This window comes from Scomber scombrus, chromosome 15 (assembly GCF_963691925.1).
Source record: "Scomber scombrus chromosome 15, fScoSco1.1, whole genome shotgun sequence".
NCBI classification, from domain to species: Eukaryota; Metazoa; Chordata; class Actinopteri; order Scombriformes; family Scombridae; genus Scomber; species Scomber scombrus.
In genome coordinates this window covers 4,603,128-4,627,114 of record NC_084984.1, presented here as the reverse complement: position 1 = coordinate 4,627,114, position 23,987 = coordinate 4,603,128, and the positions used below count along the sequence as shown (strand labels likewise).

At 39.9% G+C, this 23,987-nt stretch overlaps 2 protein-coding genes across 2 annotated transcripts; both read right to left on the bottom strand.

The window, feature by feature from the left end:
* Positions 1-282: 282 nt before the first annotated feature.
* Positions 283-11,503, bottom strand: mat2aa (methionine adenosyltransferase 2Aa). The gene is made up of 9 exons (XM_062435094.1): positions 11,203-11,503; positions 7,948-8,025; positions 7,165-7,287; positions 6,236-6,348; positions 5,844-5,987; positions 4,753-4,971; positions 4,395-4,577; positions 3,378-3,511; positions 283-2,856 (listed from the first exon to the last, which is right to left on the bottom strand). Exons 1-9 carry the CDS (start codon positions 11,294-11,296, stop codon positions 2,754-2,756), a joined length of 1,191 nt encoding a protein of 396 aa, XP_062291078.1. The 5' UTR covers positions 11,297-11,503; the 3' UTR covers positions 283-2,753.
* A 2,676-nt stretch (positions 11,504-14,179) lies between these two features.
* LOC133995384 (inositol polyphosphate 5-phosphatase K) lies at positions 14,180-20,836 on the bottom strand. The gene is made up of 12 exons (XM_062434757.1): positions 20,241-20,836; positions 18,421-18,528; positions 18,136-18,244; positions 17,928-18,044; positions 17,318-17,493; positions 16,778-16,889; positions 16,478-16,587; positions 16,171-16,381; positions 15,906-16,043; positions 15,761-15,826; positions 15,571-15,675; positions 14,180-14,650 (listed from the first exon to the last, which is right to left on the bottom strand). The coding sequence occupies exons 1-12, from the start codon at positions 20,834-20,836 to the stop codon at positions 14,180-14,182; spliced, it is 2,319 nt and encodes a 772-aa protein (XP_062290741.1).
* Positions 20,837-23,987: the final 3,151 nt, after the last annotated feature.

Below are 23,987 nucleotides of genomic sequence, written 5' to 3'. Positions count from 1 at the left end.
CATTATAACATGTGCACATTAGAGGTTGTGAAAGCCAGATAAACTTCAACTATTGAGGAAATGATACTTTTTTACTTTGTTTTTATAAGGACACCCACTTCTGCTTTCATGTTTTACACCTCATAATGTTCATCATTTTGTATTTGGTTGTTGCAAGAACGTCTCTAAAGTAAGTTTAGATTTACTGAAGTGTATGAATTTCATGTGGACTCACTCAAATATATATATATACACACACACGCACTATTTACATACATACATAGTCAAAAAAGGAGGAACATGTGAAGCAAGAGTGCAATTTATTTAAAGGGGGTTTAAAAGAGAAGAAGATCAACACCAATAAGACTCCTCAGTGTGAACTACTGAACAGGGGAAGGGAAGACGCTGGGAGAGGTGGTCAGTAGGTATAATGTCAGATAATTGTGTGCAGAGGACAGGGGCATTGCAGAAAATGAGAAAAAGGCACTTTTACACATTCAGCTACCACACTGACAACTCAAAAAAAAAATGTGTCTCTTCAAAACTTCCACAAGAGACCATGTAAACAGGCTGGTTTCTCTGTACAACACCAACCAATCATCTGTCCCGTCTGTGGATGTGCTAGAAGATGCAAACACATTGTACATGAAAAAAAAAAAAAAAAGTCTTTGTGAAGGTTGAGTTATTTCACGTGATGATCACCGACACCTGGATTAATCAAGTAAACACTTAGCACAACTCAGTGGCTCCTCTGAAGCTTCTCTGTAATACACTCAAGGAACCAGAAGGTGGTGCCAAAGAGGGGATCTTAGTGTTACTCATAGTAGGGCAAAAAAAAGTCTAATTTCAGTGTTATTCATTAGGACACAGCGCCACCTAGCTACATGCTGAAAACATTGCAGACACTAACTGCACATAAGTCATATCAGGGACCAGCTGTGGTGAATAACAATCTCTCTCAGGTCAGTTTAACTAAAAAAAAAAAAAAAGTCAATTATATTGTGCAGATACACACAGTGAAGGACAACTTGGGAAGCATCCAAAAGGCATATACTGTATATCCACAACTTCTTGGATTCAAATCTGGCCAGTGCCTCTGACATTAATCATTCCACTCTTTATATGCATTTCCTGAAAGTAAACTCTGCAAAAAATATATATCTTTAAAAAGAACAAAGAGTGAAGTTAAGAACCTTGACATACTCCGGGGAAAATTAGAGACTTGTGCCATCCATCACATGTAGACCATTAGTAGACCAGTCCTGGTGTAAAGAATGAACAGCTTTCTAAAAACAAATAAATAAATTAAAAGAAAAACTTCCAACTGTATCACTCATTAGGGAACTGCTGTACATGTCACATGGAAAACAGAAGCCCAAGAACGAATGTGCAATTCCAGCGGCAAATTCAAAATCTACAAAGCGTTACGTTACGTGTCTGATCCCGTGTTCATCTGTACAAAACGGACTACTATACCATGTCTTACATTCACTATGCTGACTGAGCCCTGCCTCTTATGTCTTTGTCTTGGTCTGTCTGTGGCTCTGTTCGTTCATTTTCCTCTTTTCACGTGGGGTACAATGTTGAAGCAGAGGGTGTTGGGACCCTAGACGTGTATGACTACACTAATTGGAAAACAGATTTCAGATACAAAAACTTGTAACACTTTTTTTTCAGTTGTCCTTCCTTGCTGGTCAAACTGTTCGGTCCCACAATAGTTAAACGCCATTCTATAAATGATTTCAAGTACAGTGTTGCTGTGGGATAAAGGCAGACCCTGCCCAAAGGCCACCGAGTCTGGGTTTCTCTGTAGCTACACCCAGAGTCAGTCTCAACAAGGCTGAGCATCGTACCTTTATCTTGGTCAGCAGAACATTGACACATTTAACATCATTTGGAACATACACATAACATTTAAACCAACAAAATAAATTACAAAAATGGAGTGATTTGATTGTGCAGCCCAACAAAACCACAAGGTCATTAGCAGCTTCTGACTTCTCTGTAAAACGTCAGAAAAAAAAATGGCCTGAAGGGACAGCACTGATTAGCAGATTTTATCTCGCTCGACAAGTGTATGTTCAATTGGACAACTGTTATTTCTTCTTAACGGAAATGTAAAGCAATCCTCAACCCTATTTGTGCCATCAAATTTTGCAAAAGTGGAAGGGGAGAGGGGTTAGAAGGGCTGTGAGGGGAACACAGTTGATGTTTTTTGTGATGGTAAACCACTGTTAGCCCAACAAAGTTAGGTGGTGGGAAATGACGTTAAAGAGAAAGCAACAGAGGATGCCAACCGCTCATCACTTCCACAACTCTGTAGAGATTCAGACTTAAAATGCAAAATACTGGCAAATCATCATTACTGGGAAAAACGTGCATGGTCCTGTTGGACATCTGCTATTAATAGCTAGTCCAGAAACCAGGCGGCCATTAATTATGCAAAAATGAGACGAGCCACTAGAATACAGACAAATACAAGGGGCAGCGCTGCTATAAATGGTATGCACAATTTCTCTTATCACTGTGTGTCCAAATAACATGCCTGTACTGTTTGGTCTTGGCATCTGAAATACTGTTGTTTTCTCTTCAAGGATGTGGAAAATACTGAGCAATGAAGGGGAAAGGGTGTCTTTCCATTTAGTAGAGGCTGTGGTGATGTGGCTGTTTATGAAGGAGAGAAAGAGAAGAAAGAGGACGGAGGAGGGAGGTAGACAAACACACAGGTTTCTCTGTAGTACACCTAAAGCCGACAGAGAGAACAAAGGAGGGGTTCAGTATTTGAGGTTTTTGGGCACCTCCCATGAAAAGACATCACGACCAAAGTGACCATAGGCTGCTGTGCGCTGGTAGATGGGCTTCTTCAGGTCAAGCTCCCTGTGACAGAAACAAATACAAATAAGCAAATAACTTAAATCTAAATTAATTATTTAATAAATTACCTTGTTATTGCTTTTCAAGAAATAGTAACGTCTCACAAAACCAGGAAAGACAACAAGAATAACAATAAAACAAAGAAAGACGAGGACAAGGGAAGAAAAGTAACAGAACAGGTGAGTAAATTCATACACAGTGTGAAGATTGGCATCACCCATCATAATGCTATGCTAACAGTAAACAGTAACTATGACTCACACAGCTGATATTACTGACTCATTGCACACATTACATAGCTATAATTCATATTTAATAAGTATGACCATTCCTCCAATATACTAATCACACCTTATCAGAAAAAACATAATTGTAGTTATCATTCATGTCATAATGCAAGTATCACACCATCAATCTAAATGATTTTTCTAATAAAAATAAAAATCTGAAAATGACAAATGGGAATATTGACTGCACAAGGGGTCATTGAGCAATATTTGTTGGCAGAATCTGACACCACATACCTCACAATAACTCCTGGACGGAGATCAAAGTTCTTCCTCACAATGTCCAGCAGCTCCCTCTCACTCTTCTGGGAAGTCCCATAGTGGAAGATGGAGACAGAGAGTGGGTGGGCGACTCCGATAGCATAGGCGACCTAAAAACAGATTATAAAACAAAGTTTATGCTTACATATTAAGAACTGAAGTTGAAACAAGAGAGACATTTTTAAAAACTAAACCACACTGAGAATTTACTGCACAGACGTTTTTTCACAAATTAAAATGTTTACAGTTTCTATTTCCATCTGGATTTTAAACAAAAAACAAAAAAACACACAACTAACATGAACTCAAGTGAGAGGAAAAATTCAAAAAAATCAGCCAGGGTAATTCATTAATATCAGTTTACCATGAACAAATCTGTATCAGCTGTGGTATATGCAAATGTCAGCACAGAAAAGCCAAATATATGTTCAAAGTGCTTTAAAAACAGTGTATCCATTCCAAAGTTTGTATACATACAGTAAGAGTACTGACTAATGTATTTCTCATCCGTGGCCAATGTATTATGAGATTTTGCCTCTAGCGGCAAAGCAAAGTCTGAACAAACATACCATGCCCTAACAAAATGTACAAAAACACACACAAACAAACCAAGAAAACTAAATAAAACCTTTTATTTTCTTAAAACAATATGCCACATATGTTTACTCGCCTTGTGCAATTAAGACAAATCACCTGCAGACCTGAAAGGCAGCTGTTTAATAAAGTTGGTAGTTTTCTCTTTCACAGTAAACAGCTGCTATGGTCAGTCAAAATCCACATTAATTACAATGTACTGCAATAGTAACAGGTTTTCACAGTAGGAAAACAAACCGCTGGTGTTAAAGCGTTTAACAGAAGCTGACCACAGTTGCTGCTCTCTGTGAAGTAGCTAACTATGAATTTCTAACAGCTGCGTTCAATCCCACCAGGATTTTGTCTTCTATAGAGAGATTCGGAGGAGTATAACTTTAACACAGTGAACTGTATACTGACCTGGACTAACACACGCCTGCAGAGCCCAGCTTTCACCAGAGATTTTGCAACCCAGCGGGCAGCATAGGCAGCAGAGCGGTCTACCTTTGTGTAGTCCTTTCCAGAAAAAGCTCCCCCTCCGTGGGCCCCCCAACCTCCGTAAGTATCAACAATGATCTTACGTCCAGTCAGACCAGCATCACCCTGTGGGAAGGAACAGGCATATTACGCAGAGGACTTGGAATAAGACAAAGCATAATGTGTTAATTGAAATTATAGTGTAAATAATTAACAGATTCAAGTTAAAACTGTAGTTTGCTAAAGTGTTCACGACGACTAAAGGAGGGAGAGATAGATTGAAAAGAAGTTCAGTTCACACCTGTGGCCCCCCAATGACAAAGCGGCCACTGGGCTGCAGGTGGTATACGGTGTCATCGTCAAGGTACCCGCTGGGAACCACAGCTTTCACCACCTGCTCCTTCAGACAGTGACGCATCTCATCCAAACATATAACCTCATCATGCTGCACTGATACCACAACGGTATGGACACGCAACGGCACCATGGCTCCTCGATCCTGTCTGTACTGAACAGTCACCTGAGGTGGAGAAGAAGAAAAAAAAAAAACTGAATAAAGAAAAATATTGAACAAATGAACCAGGAGGAAGAGTTTACAGTTTGTTCCACTTAAGATTTGTTTTAGAGAGAGTCTGAGCTTTTCACGTTTTCATAAATATATTCAAGTTAAGTTAATTTATTTATAAAGCATTGAATCACAACAGATGTTTTTCTCAGGGCACTTTTCACATAAAGCAGATCTAGACTGTACTCTTTAATTTATAGGAGACCCAACATTCCCCCATGAACAAACACTTGGCTACAGAGGCATGGATGGAAAAACTCCTCTTAAAAACAGGAATAAACCTCAAGTAACACCATGCTCTAGGTGGGCGGCCATCTGCCTTGACTGGTTGGGTTGAGAAGAGAGAAAAGAGGAGGAGCAGGAGAGAGGAAAGAGGCACAGAGAAGCAACAAAAAACAACAACAATAAAAGTAATCTGTCATTATAAATGATGGTTACATTATTCAATGGTTATAGATTCTTAATTGTGATAATTTGCTGCTTCTCTATATTGTAAACAATTGTAAGTCTTTGATTTTTGGAGGACAGTTTGAGGATGTCACATTAAAGCTCTGAGAAACTGTGATGGTTATTATGTACTCAACACAATTTGTCACACAGCCACACAAAATAAAATATACACACACATCAATCAATAATGAAAATAATCTTAACTTGCAGCCAATCAGTAGTAATAGCGATATGTCGCTGCACACCAATTTCAAAATGTTGATAAAAAAACAAATTGAGCCCAGATATCCAGGAAGTAAAAAAACCTTAATTCATAGTGTTTTATCTTGTAAGTAAAGCAGATGGACTGTGTTGGGAGCGCTGTCTCCTCATCTCACCTGAGTTTTGGAGTCTGGTCGAAGCCATGGCAGTGTCCCATTACGGCGTAGTTCAGCCATTTTGGCGTTCAGCTTATGGGCCAGGACAACAGTGAGAGGCATACATTCCTCTGTTTCATCAGTGGCATATCCAAACATCAGACCCTGTGAGAGATGCAATATGATCAGAATTAAATTATAGGATGAATAGAGGGTCAAATTGATCACAAACAAATCCATCATCATTGAGAGAAAGACAGGCAGATGTAGCACTTTATTAATCCTAAACTGAAATTAAAGTGTTACAGCAGCCGTGATATACTATTTTCTGAGTATACACAATTAGATTAATTAGTGCAACAATTAGAAAAAGATTCAGAAGCGTAAATGTTCACATGTATGAATCATCTGACCTGGTCACCAGCCCCCACGTCCTCTTCTCTGCGATCCAGGTGAACGCCCTGAGCAATGTCAGGGGACTGCTGCTCCAAAGCCACCAGCACGTTGCAGGTCTTATAGTCAAAACCTGTGGAACAAGACAACTGAGCCTCGGTAAACGGTTTTACATGCCGATCCTCACCCTTTAAAATATGTATAAATTATCTGGAAATTTCAAGTGAATCTGCCCGAATCGTCTGTGAACAACATGAATCAGGTCTGTGTGGATTTGTCTCTTCACCTAATTACATTAATGCAAAGCAGGTGGAAATGAAGCCATTTAATTAACTTCAGTTGTAGAGCCGAATAAGCTTCCTCATTCAGTCACGGTGGCATTCGTTGTAGTAGTTTCATAAGAAGGTGACGCATAAGACACACTGGACCTCTAGGTGAATTTTTCCAGGCATCCCTCTGGTTTAGCCTGAAGGGTCAGCGCATCCCCCTGGGGCAAGGTTACTATTGCGACACGATGTTTGAGCAGTATGTTTTACTATGTTTTCCTGTTTGCGTATAGAAAGCAAACAGGAAAACATCATAATGGTGAACTTTACACCCACTTTTGAGACCCAAGGGCCTAACCTGGGGAAAGGACATAACCTAAGAAAGGTAAATAACTTTCAGTACCTATATGGCATATAGTCTCAATCTTTTACGCCATCATCTGCGTAGCCTATGTTACTACTGTCATTACTCACAGCCATCTTTACCTTTAATTTGTGCCATCTATGCAATGCATGATGTTACTTAGCTCTTGGTTAGTGACCATCCACCATCATAATGATAGACAATAATATCATGACTACTTCAGAGGAAACCCCTAACAGTCAATATAACTGATGAAACCCCTCAGTTTAGGTTATATGTACAGTAAGGGTCTCCGACATTCCTCCTTTCATCACTGTACCTTTGGAGGAGTCATCGTAACCAATATGTTTGACCGTTTCCCTGACAATCTTCTGGTAGTCAACATTGGCCCTGGAGGTGATCTCCCCCGCCAGCAGGATCATCCCCGTCTTAGCAACAGTCTCTGAAAAACACAATGGAGTTTGAGAGATGAGAGTAAGACTAAGTATAGTAGATCATCAAGAACAAGGAGGTGAAAGAGGATTGAGTACACTAGCTGGCACAATGAAGCAGCTTTAAGTAACAATGCTGACAATTCTTACATTTGTGTTTTGAATAATTAGTTTTTACCAACATTAAGAAAACTTGTTAACTGAGTTTGATACAAGCAACACAAGTACTAACAGTATGTTAATTTAAACTCAACTCACTCAGTTTTTGACAAAAAGTCTACTTTGGTAAATAGACAGCAAACTATGTAATGTGCATTTTAAACATCCAGTCCATTGAAGATATTCAAGTCCAGGTTGTCTGAAACTTGAAGCCTTTTCCTGCTTTCATAACCTGCATCTCTTATGTAGTCACTCAAAATTAAGGAACCAGGGAACACTATAAAAATGACAAAAGAGGACTTAGTAGTGGTAGTATCTGGTATAATTTAGTTGAAATGGGGCCGGGGAGAGAAAAGATCCAATGAACAACATGAGTGTAACTGATCCAGTTTTTGCCAGTTGGCCCAGATTGTACATGGTTATTTCAACAAAATCAATTATCTGTCACTCTGTCAGGCTGTAAAGCGCCAGCCCACTTCGACATCCAAAGAGTCCAAAGTCCAAGGCCTTACCACATGCTACTTTGGCATCAGGGTCTTGTCTGAGGTGTGCATCCAAGACGGCATCACTGATCTGGTCACAAATCTTATCTGTGAAATAAAAACAAAAGTGTTTTTACAAATTCTTATCAACAACAAAAAAAACCTTCATGGCAACACCTTAGTTTTGATTATTGGTTAATATACACATGTTGTGGACTTATTACATGTTACAAATATCTCATTAAATCTGGTAAACTGATTATCAACTGCTGAGCTAAGCCTCATTATAATCAAATGGTTTACTCTCTTTGCTATGAAAGTTATTAGGTTGGTATAAGGACAGGTTGTTTCACAGACTGTTTAACTGGATGTACTCCAGTTTTTGATCAACTGGAGCATTAACTGTTTCCCATGCAAGGCTAATAATATGATGATACTTATTTTATTGCAAAAAAAAAAAAAACTAAAAGCAGGTTGACAATAGCATAAAACCGCCACAAAGAAGGTGTTGTGGTGTTGAAATTTAATGAATGCAAACCTAACACATCCAACTTTAAAATGACTGATTTCTGGTCACTGGTGGTACTTTAGTTGGATTTTAACATAAGACAGAGTTGGCCTAAATCTGCATTTGGCATCTTTTCTGGCACCAGAGTACTAACAGAGGAGGCCTTTCTGCAGGCTTTTACCTAACAATGTCTAGGGGATCCATAATGGTACGGATAGCCATCTCATGGGCGCCCATCGGCCTAATGCGATGACTGATTAGTGATAATCTGAACCTCACTGAATAGTAGTTTCCGTTTCCCTCTCAGGAGCTCTCCTTCTTGATATATACTGCAGTCCACACACCAGTCAGGTCTTTATTACAACATGTAAAAGTGCAGCTGAAGCGGTTTGGATACAGTTACAAAACATTTTATTCGGTTCTTTAATATATACATAAATTTAAAAAACACTTAAAAAATCATAATTATTTTGAACAACGTAGGTGCCTCTACAGTCCTGCAACTAGAAAGTATGTGGATGTGATTACTTTACTCCTACAGTTGAGCAGCAGCCCCTGCAGTACCTATATTTAGGAATACTGGTAAGCCTATTATCTGCGGCAATGGAGCTGCCCCCACTGCCCGAACGCAAGACTGAAAACTGCAGTGTATTGTATTACAAGCTGCTGAAAAGCTCCGTAATTGAAATGTTGTTTGTGATTTTACATGTCAAGGTATAGTTTTTAAGCTCAAAATGTGTCTTTGTTTTTCTGAAATTCGTAAAAAAACTGCTTTTTAACTCACTTTTTCAAGACATTTGGTGATTCTTAATGAAGGCTTGTCAATGGAGAAACTTCTCTGGACAATCCAAGCATCATTTTAATTTAATTTTTTTCAGTTGTAGTTTAACACAGACAATATTAAGATAATTTAATTCTGAATGGAGGTCTGTCAAGGTTATCTGGACATTTCTTACATTGACCAGACAATAACAAACCTGCACATGACATGTCATATTAGGAGATACAGTAATGATGCAATGCACAATGGGGCGGACTTTACCATTAGAGAAATTAAGCAACTAAACTATAAAGGGCCCCAAACAGTTGTAGATTTATTATGATGTTTAGATATGAAAAATATTGAATATTATACCCTCAAATAACTTACAAAACCTGATAAGTCATCCCTGGAAACTGTTTGCACTCTAGTAATGTAAACATAGGTTCTTCCAGTCTGCATGCCATAAATCATTTAATCTAATATCACATCCACCAGTTAAAAGATCCTTGTAGTACCTTTGACTTCCCTGTGAAGCAGATATTAGCCCGCCGTTAGCTTCTGTACTGTGACGTATTTCACAGTGAAGCTTTTTATGGGTCTGTGGTCCGCTAAAAGTTAGAGGTTGATTGATGAGTGGACATCATGATGTTATTGGTTGAAATTAGTTGGTTCATCCCTATTTTGTTGTAGAAATTGATATAAGAATCCAAAGAAATTGATTTTCTGTCATTTTTTTGTCATATATTGTTATAATAGGTGCAAAATAAGACCAGGGATGTGATCTAAAAAAGGCTTTAAAGACATTTTTCATTTCATCTGAACTTTAAGTGAAAATTTGCATGCAGGGCATCTGCTTTTACTGTATTTTTACTGTGTGGTATTTACAGTAGGGCCCGACTGATACTGGATTTTTGGGGCCGAAAGAGTAAAAAATTCTGATATCGGTGTACTTATATAAAGAATACATACATAAACATACATTTTTATGCAAAGATCACTTAAAAACACTTGTGACAAAGATATGTAATGAAGGCATGATATTTCACCATTTGACAAAAACAATGTATTGTATAAAAACAGTAAACTTCACTGGGAATTTAATAACTAGCTAAATAACAAAAAACACATGACAAAAAAAAGTACATATTATTAAATCTGAATAAAGAAAAGGGATCAAAATGCATTAAATGCAGCCTATATAACTTCTAAAAATCCGACAACATATATCTGTGATAGGTCAATATCAGCCAGTAATACCGGCTGACCGATACATCTTTCGGGCTCTGGTATTAATAGCTTTAATAAAGAGAACAAAGAAAGTTTTAAGTTATTCTACCACTGCCAACACCAACACTCTGTGAGAGAAAGGGTGAAAATAAAGCAAGAGTTTGCCCGAGGCCCCCATATGATGTTTAAGCTAAATCATATAAATACTAATTATAACCTGCTACCTACACAGCTGCTGTCAGCAATGTTGACAAAGCATGTTAAGAAATCTGTGAGGTTGTCTGCATGTGATTGACAGGCAACAACAGTCCTCAACTAAAATGATGCAGCTTAAAGAGCTAGCAGCCGCTAAAATGTGCCACTTAACTCCCAGGAAAATGAGTTTTCTAATGGTATTAATGGTCTGCTGTTGGGTTATGAAGGCTAACATGACACCGGTGTTATAGTTTAACTGGTGACTGTTTTATCTGGTGACTTTCTCACATTGCATCACGTTACGAGAGGTGAATAAGACTTCTGAACACACCATTTATCTTACTAACTTAACTTAAATATAAACGGATGAATGTGTGTTTTTTTTGAAAGGGTAAACTCCAATTTAAATGCTTTAAAGTCACCAGTTAACACGGTCACCAGTTAAACCGAAACACCAGGCGTGCAGAGAGGATGGCTTAGTGGGAAGATAACAACAGTAACATGCCCTTGTTTGAGGGGCTAACAGGGTGCTACCAGGATCATTATATTGATAAAAATGGGGATATTATCTGTCATATAAGTCATAACTTACCGGGGTGTCCTTCTCCGACTGATTCAGACGTGAAGAGGAAGCAGTCTTCATCAATGAGCGAGTTGTTATGGAAACCGTTCAGCTGACCGTTCATGTTTTTTAGCCAATAAACACGCTGTTAGCTAACAAGCTAGCCGTGCAGACAACGCGTCCTACTTCTACAGCTCAGTGACACCGGACGGGTTTTCACAGCCTTTCAGCCAGGTATCCTTGCTCGTAAACACACACAACACAGCACGGCCACGCTGCTGTAGGTTTCTGAGTGCACGGTGGGTCACACTGACAGCTGCCCGTACTTATACGGATCAACAACTTCTTCAGACCCCTCAAGTCGTCTCTCAGTGGCCAATGTTGCTGCAGAGCTCAGACCATGTGGTGCAGATGGGCGGGCTACAGAGGATGTCCCTGGGGTGAAATACTATAAAAAAAGCCTCAAGCCATGACTACCTGAACAGCTGCCCCATGTTTGCATGGAAAGTGACTCCAATTTCAGAACATTAATAGCCCAAGAATGAAGTATTTCACATAATTGAAGAATATAGATAGATAGATAGATAGATAGATAGATAGATAGATAGATAGATAGATAGATAGATAGATAGATAGATAGATAGATAGATAGATAGATAAATTACATACATATAATAAAATGAATATACAAAATAATAAAATTAATACAGGTATTTATTTGACTGTATAATACAAAATGTGCAATACATTTCACTCACTATTGTATATCTAAACAGGTTGTACTGTATATAACCACCTATTACATAAACCATTACCATTACCATTTAATATTTATCTCTCCCAGTCTTCACTTATTTGCACTATTTGTATCCTGTTTACAGTTCACGGAGAGAGTTTCGCCTGTAAATACTAATTTCTTGTTATATTTCTGAATATTGTGTTTTTATTGTGTGTATGTGAGCCACTGTACTGGAGTCAAATTCCACAATAAATATGATTCAGATTCTAAATAAACTCACTAATACTAACTAATAAAATAAATAGATATTTGATTATGTGAAGGATTTTAGAGGCCAGAAGAGTTGAAATTATTCTGAATTTCACATTATTCCTCAGATTTATCCTTGGACCACATGGTATGGAGATATTACCTGATTCAATGCCAAACTTTATTGGACGTTTTTTTCTGCTCAACATGTTTAACGAAAACATAGTCGCATGTGTTTGATTGGATTTCCACCGATGATTGAAGGTTGATCCCATAACTTTCTACAGCATACGTGTGAATGATACAGCTGACATTAGATGCTTTATTTTTGCCGGTCTATCAGATCAAAACTTCCTATTCCAGCAGGGAATAATTGCAGCTTGTGTCCTTTCTCCATGGTGTCTGTCTTTGGTTTTAGATCCGCTTGCTAATCCAGTACACAGTAATTATCTTGATTGCAAACATCAAGGCCATCTATAAGCTGTGCGCACTCATCCATACCTCTGTATTAACCTCAAGATGTTCTTTGTAGTGATTTGACACATTTCTGATTTTTTCATTGCATCTGTCTGCGACACAAGTTGTTTTCCATCTGCTGCTGTCCTGTATCAAATGTTCAACTTTGCTCTAGTCAACACTTCTAAAACAGTGGCAGTGCTACATGTACTGTAGGCTATACACAGATGCAAAGGCTGGAGAATGTCAGTGTTTTACAAGTTACAAGTTACAAGTTAGTCTTATAGTGTTGGATATGAAATCATGAGTCAAGTCCAAACTGTCCCAAGTCAAGTCCTACACTCTGATTTGAGGCCTACATAGGTTTGTATGCACCTTTCACCTTAAACGCCATTTAAAATAGTTTAAAAAGTCACATTTATTACTTTAAAATCCAAATAATCAGGGCTACCGTGGCATGTTATGACTGCAACACATTTGTAATATCTGAGCTAAATGTTTTGAATGTTGCCATTTCCCACACACACATTCATATTTTTTATCTTTGGGATTGGGGAGAATATAAAGTCTTTCCAAGTCGAAGGCCTGATGCCCAAGTAAAGATGAGTTTTGTTAGTTCAAGTTAAATATCAGTCATGTCAAATATATGTTTTTCCCTGTGTCCATGTGTGTAGTAGTGTTTATCCAGTAAACAACATTTGGTGTTTTTTCAGTTATTTTCCGTTTGTTCTTTTTATTTGCACATTCACACAATCAAATAACAATGTTTTCCTTGAAGCAAAACTTGAAACACATTAGCCTAAACATCCACTCACTGAGCTCTATAGAACAGGGGCTGTATTCACAAAGCTGCTAAGAATAAGATCCATTGATCGAGGATTACTTTTTCAAGTCACACAGTCACATGTAAATGTTAGATTGACTCCGGTGGGAAAATGCTCTTTCTATTCTCTACTCTTGGGTACATTGCATTCATTTTTTATGAATACAGACCAAGAGCTATAGAGTTACATTTTTACAATATATTTCACACTTTTAATTTATGGTTTAACACATAAGCCTATACACTCCCCCTACACCCCCACCCCACACCCACACACACACACACCCACACACACACAAACAAACACACTCTCTCTGATACCATTAATATTCAGGTCTGGGATCCTTTTTTTTTTTTATACAAGACAGTTTACATGGATCCATATTACTGTCAATAACAACTGGTCACATCCATCACAGATTTACTCTGCCTTTGGTTTCACATTCAATATGTTTGTTTACGTATGATATAGCTTATGAGTCTATAAAAGCACTTGTCATTAGGAGTCGAGACACATCTTTGACTCCGAGATACACACAGTGTATGAGATGATGGTAGATTCAGAAACAGAGAGCTGCAGGGCTACAAGGCGGAATGTTTGCAAACTACATTACAAGTCATTAAATGTGCTGCTTCTATGAGCACAGTGACAGTGAGGGGTCGGATCTGACTCTGGATGCATGGGTGTTGCCATCATTCTCTTCACCGGACCTCCTTTTTTATCTATTGATGTTTATATTCTATGAAGTGTCTGTTTCCTCTGCTTTTCCTATCTGTTTAATCCCTGTGGGGCTAACCTGAGCTGGTCTGTGTTCACCTAAGATGGCAGCGATCAGGGCTTCCGGTACGGTGACGCCACCACCTGGTGAAACAGGGCTTCTGGGACTGAGTGGGCTGATGTTGGGAGATGGGATAGCATCAGGGGAGACCAGTCGCTCCTTCTTAGCAGCAGAGCAGGGTGAGCGGTTACGTGTCTGGGCATCTTTGGAGCGGGGACAGAGGCTGAGGCCCTGCAGGGACGGGAGGGGGTTGGATGTAAGAGCTTGAACGGCAGGGCTGTGGCTACGGCGGTGGCAATGGTGGTGTTTGCTGGGTTTAGGGCTCGGGCTGCGGGAGTTCGGAGCAAGCAGAACCAAGGTGCTGTCATCTTCAGAGCTTAAATCTGAGCTGTCGGAGCGCCGCGTGGTGGGGCTGTGGACTGGAATCTTGATCTATTGAGGATGAGAACTGAATGAGCGAAGGTGCTGAAAGGATACACCATACACCATGTATGGTCACATACAGTACTTATGTGCACCACTGGAGGTCCATAAAGAAACAGTTTTAGTCCACATATTTACACTACCGTTCAAAAGTTTTAGAAGTGTCAGTGTAGAAAGAAATCAGGGAAGCCTTTTGTTTACTTAAATTGTAAACTCATCAAAGTAGTCACATATGCAGATATAACAGCCAAACACACTCTCTGTGTTGTTTTTACAATGGAAATAAAATGTTGTTCCCAACACTGTTGCAGACAGTCCCACAAATGTGTCGCACTTGCAGGTTGCTTTGCCTTCGCTCGTCTGTCCAGTTCATCCCAGACCAGCTCGATGACTGTTCTGGCCGTTCCAGGATTTGAAGCCTACCGTCTTGTTCTTTTCTTCTACGGTAGTTCTGACAGCCGAGAGGTATGTTTCAGATCATTATCTTGCTGTGGGATGAACCCCTGACTAACTAGGCATGGACCAGAAGGTATTGCATGGTTCTGAAAAATGCTCTGGTAGCCCTTTTGGTCCAGGGGGGCCAGTCACTCAAAAAGAGCACCACACCATCACACTTCCTCCTCCGTGCCTTCATCAAGACCGAGGGTTTGGAAGTACCAACAAAAGTTGGGACACCTGTAGGAATTGTTTGCATCAGCTTTCAAGGCTTAATTTACATCCATTGCTGCAGAAAGGCTTTAAATTGTTAACCTATTACTTTCCATTATTTATTTACATTATTTTTCTGTTTTTGGTAATTTAAACGTTGTACTATTTAAGGTTATTCACTGGACTTTTGACCGGTAGTGTTATATATATATGTATATTATTTCATAAATGTACCATAAGAAGCAGTGAGGTAGATACTTTAATCCTCTGAATCTTGTTACCTGAATTGGTGCTGACAGTCCAACAATGCTGTTCATATTATTACTGTAGTAACCCAAGATGTATTCACAATCATCTCTTGGCAAATCTTCCTCTGAAAATGCCACCTAGGTTACAGAGGAACAGACAGAAATTAACCTGGAGTTCAGTTGTGGCACAAAATAAATATGTGAATTTGTGTTTCTGGCTCACCTGTGTCACGTGCTCTCCCTTGGCCCACATGTACGCCTGGTAGTCTTTGTGATGTCTGAATCCAACCTGTGCAGAAACAAAGAAATTACAGCCATAAACAATCAACCTCGAGCTTGTTGAGGAAATTTAAAACTCTGCTCTTTACCTTATAGATCGCGACCCAGTCCCAGGAGCTGCGCTGATAAGTGCATGCAACAGTGAATCTGACTGTAGCATCAGAGACTTTGCACCACTCCTTGTTTACCTGCAGCTCCACCAGCGGCATATCCACCTTGAATGGGAACTAATAAAAAGAAGGGAAGATACAGAAGGAGAAATAAAACACAAGCGAGCAAAAACAAACACAAAGAGAGATGCCATGAAGACATTTGGTTTCAGCCTATTTGAGAAAACGTAAAATATCATCTCACATGCAGTGTAAATCGGGCAGAAACAGGCTTGTGGTCACTGATGGTGTAGCCCATGTGACTTCGGTATGTGTGCTGCGTCACTTTAGTTGCTCCACCCAGCCAAGAGGTGAGACCCCGCTGCAGCGCTGCATTGTGGTTAGGAACTGGGGAGCCAGTACGGCGAAGGCGCCAGAGGATGCGATCAGTCCAGGCAGGCTTCCTCTTCTTAGTACTAACAGGAAAGAGGCAAAAAAGGACAGAGTGTCATAGACTTGCTTTAGAGACTAAAAACAAACCTGCTGATTTTCATGGAGACAACAGAACGAACCTGGTGTCGTACGTGTGAGTGCCCACATCAAACTTATAAGTAGGTGGGAATTTTAATGGTCCCTCCATGAAGCCCTCCAGGATGGACTCCGTGTTTTTAGCTATGTTGAGCTGCAGAGTAAACAAATGAGGAATTTCATTCAGCCTGACAGAAAGTTGATGTTTCCATTTGTGCTACAGCAGCTCCCTCTGTCAGTGTGGTTGGTGATCAAGAGACAAACTGGTGGTGTAAAAACTTTCCAGAAAAATCCATCTGTCTCTGTGAATGGGTCAATGTTTTAAAAGGCTGAAGGTGCCTCACCTGATCTCGCTCCCACAGCAGAGGCAGCTTATTGCTGTCGATGGCACATTTCACCACATGGATATCATAGTCTTCGATGCGGAAATTCAAATCCCCAAACCAAAACACGACACTGGGGAAAGACAAAATAGGCCCTTTCAATGTACACAAAATAGGAAGCAGAAATCCAAAAGAAAAACTAATGATATTTGATTTTTTTTTTTTTTTTTTAAGGTCATGTTCATTTTATTTCAGAGACACAGTTACACTATTGAAATTTCAGTTTACTTAATGTTTATTCCTGGGATATTATGAGATAGATGTAGCATGTTGGTCAAATAAAGGTTAAATAGTAAAGCTTTAAGCTCAATCTTCTAATGTGGCCGCCTGAGATGCAGCGGAAGCAGGTGTTGCAATTTCAATCTTTAACATTTTCATATGAATAAAAGCTAAACCAGAATACAGTATTTTCATTAAATAATTTGTGCATTTGTGTCGTTTAATCATTCATTTTGACAACCGAACGATGGTCGAATAATATGTAAAAATGACGCCACCCACTCATGGTCCAGTACACCAGTGGTAGTCGCTCCTTCAAACTGCTGCTGCTGCAGGATAGTTTCAAAGTCCTCCATCCGTTGCTCCAGGTTCCTCATGTGAGCCGGCAAATGACAGTTGAGGAAGCACACCGGGTGGCCATATATCGTCATCCTTGCACTGACACCGCCTTTGTTCCCCTTTGAGTAAATGAAAAAGGCGAAGAGGACACAGTGTGAATTTGATCCTTTATCCTTAATATCTTTAAAATAAAATAATAGAGAAAAAAAAACCCTAACGTATATCAAGCGCATCTGTGCTCACAGACAAGGTCGGGATGAGGTTTTTTTGCCCCTGACTCACAGAACCAGAAAGCCAGACGGCCTGCTGCTGCTGCACTGACCTCAAAGAGAAGGAGACTGCACCAGCAGCAGCCAGGGGTGATGCTGACATCAACACGCATGGGATGGTCACACACTGACATACACACCCACGCATGCACGCGCTCTGCTGGCAGGAGGGAGCACGCGCCATTTTTCACCAGCCACCCTCCCAACAAACCCACTGACACAAACCCACCAATAATTTTGTAATAAATCCTAGAAGGCGGCTCTCTTCAATGCGTAGCACGTACCCAATATCCCCCAAGTCCTGTGCGTGTACTCTCTCTCTGCACACCTCTGAGGAATGGAAGATGGCAGAATTTAGAGAAGACCAGAAGCAGTACTCCCTGCATTCGCTGGGACGCCACCTAAACAGAGATAGAAAGATGTAGATCAGTTAAATTTAAAAGAATATCTTACTGAATGTTAAATGAGCAACATTAAATTAAACTTACTGACCAAAACATATCCAAAGGGACTTAGCGTGTCCATGCAAAGCTCGGTCCACTTGTCTGAGAAAAGAGCGTCCTTCAGCCGCTTGTTTATCATGGAGTTGACTTCCTGGAGTCTGGAGAAAGTAGAGATGTGTCATCAACAAGCGAAAAAGAAACGGTGATTAAAAAAAAAAGGACAGGGATGGGTAACAGGAGGGGTACAGATCAAACTGAACATAGATGACTGTGTGAGTGGGCACTCACGGCTGTCTCTCTGTCACTGCTGAGCCTGGTGGGAATACTTGCTTACCCGATGATAAACATGTCAACGCTCCCATCTGAAACATTTGGCCTGAACAGAAAAGTGATGTCATCTGGCGGGACAGCTGAGCCCACGTTCCATGTGACGATGTACACCCTTTCAAATGATAGTGACAGTGGAAATGCTGCATTAGGTTTAAGTACTATATACTGTAGGGCAAAAGAGGACATAATCTGGGCTGTAATCCTCAGAGAAATAGCTTTCACTGGTGTTTCCATATATAGAAAAAAAGATAAGCACAATTAAGCACCTCTTTGTACCTCGATGATGACTAAGTACTCGGTGTGTGTGTGTGAATACACAGGAGAGAGAAAAAGAGAGAGAAGGAGCAAACTGTCCTATCAACCACACTATTTTTATGACCGAAACAATAATTTAGGGCTGCAACTAATTATCCTTTAATCTGTCGATCATTTTCTTAATAAATCAACTCATCTGGAAGTAGTGAGAATTTGTCTATTTGTCCAATTTGTCCGTAAAAGGTCAAAAAGTAGCAAAAACTGTCTTTGATGTCAGTTCAAATGTCTTATTGTGTGACTGACACATAGACACACAGAAAAATAAAAGTAGCAAATATTGACATTTGAGAAGCTGCAACAAGCAAATATGTGTCATTTATGCTTGAAAAATGAGTCTAGAGAAACTGGTCAATTAATTTTCTTCAGTCTCTGCTTCACAACTAATTACATTTTCCTGGTTTCCATCTGGAGTGTTGATTTCTGCCATTAGAAGAAAACGGATTTATTAATAGATACATAACAATCCTGAGAGTACATTTTCAGGGTCAACCATAAATGCAGACCACTTTCAAAACTATGTTACAGGTTATTAAATTGATTTCCTTTATTCTAGACAGCTGTTTGTTTCCATTAATTTCAAAAAGAAAGAATACAAATAATCCAGCACAGGGAAAAGTCACCTTTATTTGTTTTGTCTACATTCTGTTATCATTGCATGTTAATGCAGTTTTGAATACAGATGACTCTCCCTGTTGGTGTGCTCAGAATACTTTAGTATCTAAAATCTGATAGTTGGCTGCCAAACAGCAACAGCTTAATGTCAGAAATAACAACATTTCACATTTTACTTTTCAAAAAGTTCTTGTTTGCTTATTTTTTGTTTACAGGATTTAATTTTTTAATAGCTCATAAAATGCAAATTCTCAAATGTATAATGTTGCACTTTTTTTTTAAAACCCCTCCAAGTCCAAAAAACAGAACCTGTTCCTAATTGCCTAACTACCTGGTGACAAGGCCCAAATCCTGTCAATAAAATACAATACATATAAAATATAAAGGAAAGCACAGTTGGTTGAATAAAAATTTCCTCTCATGTTTAGAAAATGCCTGAAATGTAGTTTCTGGGCTAAAACATACAGAATGATCTTTGATATAAAATCTTGGGGATAGGAAATGTGTCTTTGAGAGTAGGACTGTCAGGAGAGGTCAGAGGTTGCAGCCATCTGAAGGCCTTGAGGCTTATTTTATCCTTCGTATAAACAAAGTTCCACAAATTTAAACTGAGTATGAGCAGCCCTTTGTTTATGAGCGTGCAACACTACAAAAGTATGCCTCCAGGAAGTCTGCCAACAGAACGAGGCTGTGTCACTCTGTCCAGATCATAAAGCTCTTAGTGAAATTTGCAGCTTTGATTCATGTGACATGGTCTGGCACATGTCAGCTTTCTTACAGCCGCTGACTGCGGAACGGCTTCTGCAGCTGTATTTAGACACAACAGGGAACAACACTCACAATCATTTAAAGTCAGAGTGGAAACTGCACAGACAAAGTCATATAAACATGTTTTACCTGAAGTCATTGTTATCTCCACTTGTCTTTTCAGACTGCGCTTGGCTTTGTGTGGCGCTCCCAGGTGAAGGGCTCCTCTGTGACTGAGGACTGAGGCCGGGTTTGGGGCTGAGGCTGGCACTGGGGCTCAGGTAAGGCTGAGGGCTGTGAGGACCTTGAGGGCTGTGAGGAAGAAAGGAGGGCTGCGTTGGGGAGTGCGACAAGACGTTGGCACTCTGAGGTCCTGGGATGCAGACTGGGATCAAATCTATTTCCTTGGAGGGTTCCAGTGAGATTCGGGTCGGCTTGGGAGCAGTTTTAGTTCCGAGAGCAGTCGGTCTGGGCCGACTTATACTGGCCAGTGTTGCCGGAGTGGACCCAGACTTTGCATGCCCTGACTGCATTTGCTCTGCCGCTTTCAAAGGTGCAACGGCAGCCTGAACTGGGCTTAATCCAGGCTGTTTCTTGAGCACCTCTAATGGGCTGATAGGAGGTGATTCCTGGATGGCGAGCTGTGGAGGTGAAACCGGACCAACTCCGATGAATGCACAGGGTCCATGTTGCACTTTGGGACCACAAGGGTCTGTGCTGATTGGTTTCTGCTGCATGTGATCCATCAACCTGCAGCAGATAAAATGTGAATAACCTGATTCTTTGAAAGAAAAGGCATAGTGAGATTTAGTGTAGCTAACATAAAACAGCATAAAAATGACATTGGTGGCTTTTTGTGTTCTTTGCCCTTCACAATGTCATGAACCCGTCTTCACTTAAGGTCACAAAACCTCTAAATGAACCAGTGAGTCCTTGGTATTCAGATGATAAGAGTATAAAGGATTTGCCTGCTATGAGCGGAAGCTGAGAGAATGCATCATATTATATGAGCACCTGTCCACATCACGTTCCCCAGACGTCACTGATGATGATGATGATGATGATGTTACCATGAGTTGGCAATTGGGCTGTGGAACTAACTTTGGACCTCCGTCCTGGATTATCGTTGTTGCCGAGCAACTTTAATTAGCCCCTGACCCTTTTACAAAGCAGAAGACAGAATTGTTGATAGTTGTTTTGGGATAGGACTTAATTTAAGTGCTTTCTTCTCTATTTCCTGCACGTACTCACTACAGGGAAACTAGGTACCCTAAGCTCAGACAGGCAGATACATGAGATGGGACACACGGCTACAGATAATGGAGCACATCAGACAATGTCAACAGATACTGTAAGTCCAAAGGTAGGCTAGAGGATGCCTGACATGACAGGAGGACAAGGGCCTCCCACCATTTTGTTTATCTGCCCTTCCACACAGACCTCTTTTAATTATTCATGATATGCAAATGAGGATCTGTAACAGAGAATTTCATGTGACCTCAGTAGTAACCGTGTGAAAGACAGCTTTAAGTAATGTTGACCAGACAGGTTTGCAATAAAATCCACTTTACGAGTGAAGTCCATGAGCCCTGCAGGTCTGGTGAATGACAGCTCCATTATTTATAAATTAGAGGTCCACAAAGCATCATTTTACATGCAAAATCTACAGAAACATGTCAGCTGCGGTGGCTGCAGTGTACAGACTTCGTGAAAATATCTGTCTTACCTTTCATGCGGTTTTGTTTGTTTGTTTAAATTTCCAAGGTGAACCGCAAAGGTGATCTCACAAATCCACAGAGAGGAAGAGCATCAGTCACCTCTCTTGTCTCGGACGTCAATCAACGATGTCACACATAAAATAACGGCGAGAGTAAAAACGATGTACGGTCCAGAGAAAGAGACAGACAGACGGATCCAGCCAGCCAGCCAGCCTGCAGGAGGGATGAGACCCCGTCGGTAACCGTGGACAAGACCGCACCACCGCCGGGCTGTCAGGACAGGAGACGGTCACGCTTGATGTGTCCAGACTCTTGCATGTTCATGTTTGCAGGACAATACTGTGGCAGGACGGCTGATTATACTTCATATCACTATCTATATCGCAGCGCAGTTGGATGGAGCATCTGTGCACTTTGTCGGCCAGCATCCCGCCGCCTGTATCTCCTGCACACCACCGACCCATCACGCACACTCACACATTGCACCTCTCTCTCTTTCTTTCTCTCTCCTTTCTCTATGCACTCTGGGTAAAACATATGAGCACATGGGGGCGGGCAGGAAAGGCACAACAAAAAATATCAGTTGCCAAAGTAGTGCAGCCAGGCAGAAATAACTGTGAGCATCTGTCCCATCAGTGACGCATTAATCTGGCATTAGTGCGTCACTGATCGGGAGAATTGATCTGCATGTCAATAATTAAATTGCAGTCTGGCAAAAGCTATACCTACAGTATATGCTCCAGCTGCTGGGGGCAACAGTTTAATGCAGTCAATAACAAAGTCGTCCTGTAATTAACACTGTTGTAACATGATAATGAGAAGAGTTAGTTACTGTAAATAGTGAAGCTTAATATAATAGTCAATTTAATGTTTTAACTGAATTATTAAATGGAATAAATTCATGTTAGACAATATTAATATATGCTTAATAATAGACTTAAACAGGTGTTAATGTGTTTAACAGTGTCTCATTGGTACATTGGCTTGGCACTTCAATGCTGTACTTACCTAACCTTGCATTTTATTTTTATATTATTTATTTATTTATTTATTTTTCTCAATTATACGTTCAACTCCTGATGATATTTACCTTTATATTGTGATTGAGCTGAATTCCCCCCCCCCCCCCCCCCCCCCCAGAGATTAATAAAGGTTATCTTATCTTAAAGTTTGGTGTTATTATGTTATGTTACAATCAATCAATCTCAATCCATTTTTTAACTGAACGGCAATAATCTGTAGCCCGATACGCTTTCTGAGACCCTGTTGTGTTCCTCATATTGTTCAAATCCATGATATACAAGGTTTGGGATGAAATTACAGGCGCATCGTACAATATGTTGCATTGAAGAGCAACGAAAAACATTTTGCAGCCTCAAAATGACCTTATTATTTACTGCAGGGCTGTTTGTACCAAACATTCACAATAGCCTGGACTCTACGTTTGTTTGAGCCTGTTTGTTTGAGCTTTGTGATCATGATAATAGAAGCAGCATTATGCAACCTCTGTGAGATGCACATTAGGTACATAAATCATTCTGCACATAAAGGGTGCATTGTGTCAATAAACCAATTAACAAAGCTAATGTAATTATTTAAGGAAATCTATATACTGTATATCCATATATGTAACTGTAAACCATTAAGTAAGTGCTACACAAATAGTTGACATTTTAACCTCTAATGTCCTTTCCTGACTAAATGATAGATTATTCATTCATGCTTTGACATAAATTATTGTTCTATTTCTATAAACCGCCAGTTAAAGCTGTTATTTGCCAAGAATTACTGGAAAAACTGCATATGAGATACATAATATTTATTAAATGTGTCTTTAACACTTACACACTCAGGCCAGCAACAGCATCATCATAAAATGCGTTCCCAGATTCTCTGTGGCTCTGACTGAGATTAATGCAGATGTGTAATCTCAGTGGAATGTACTGATCCGAAGCTCCAGCTGTCCACTGAGAGCACAAAAAGCAATGCAAACGCTACACATTAGGCACTGTGGATTTATACATTCAAATGATGCATCAACTGGACCAAAAAAAAATACTCTATCTATTACTTTTTAGTGAGCCAAGCATCATAGACAATGAAAAACGTATATAATGTTATCTATCTGACCTCAGTTTGTGCTAATGTAATGAAACCTAGTGTTGGACTTCTCAAGAGT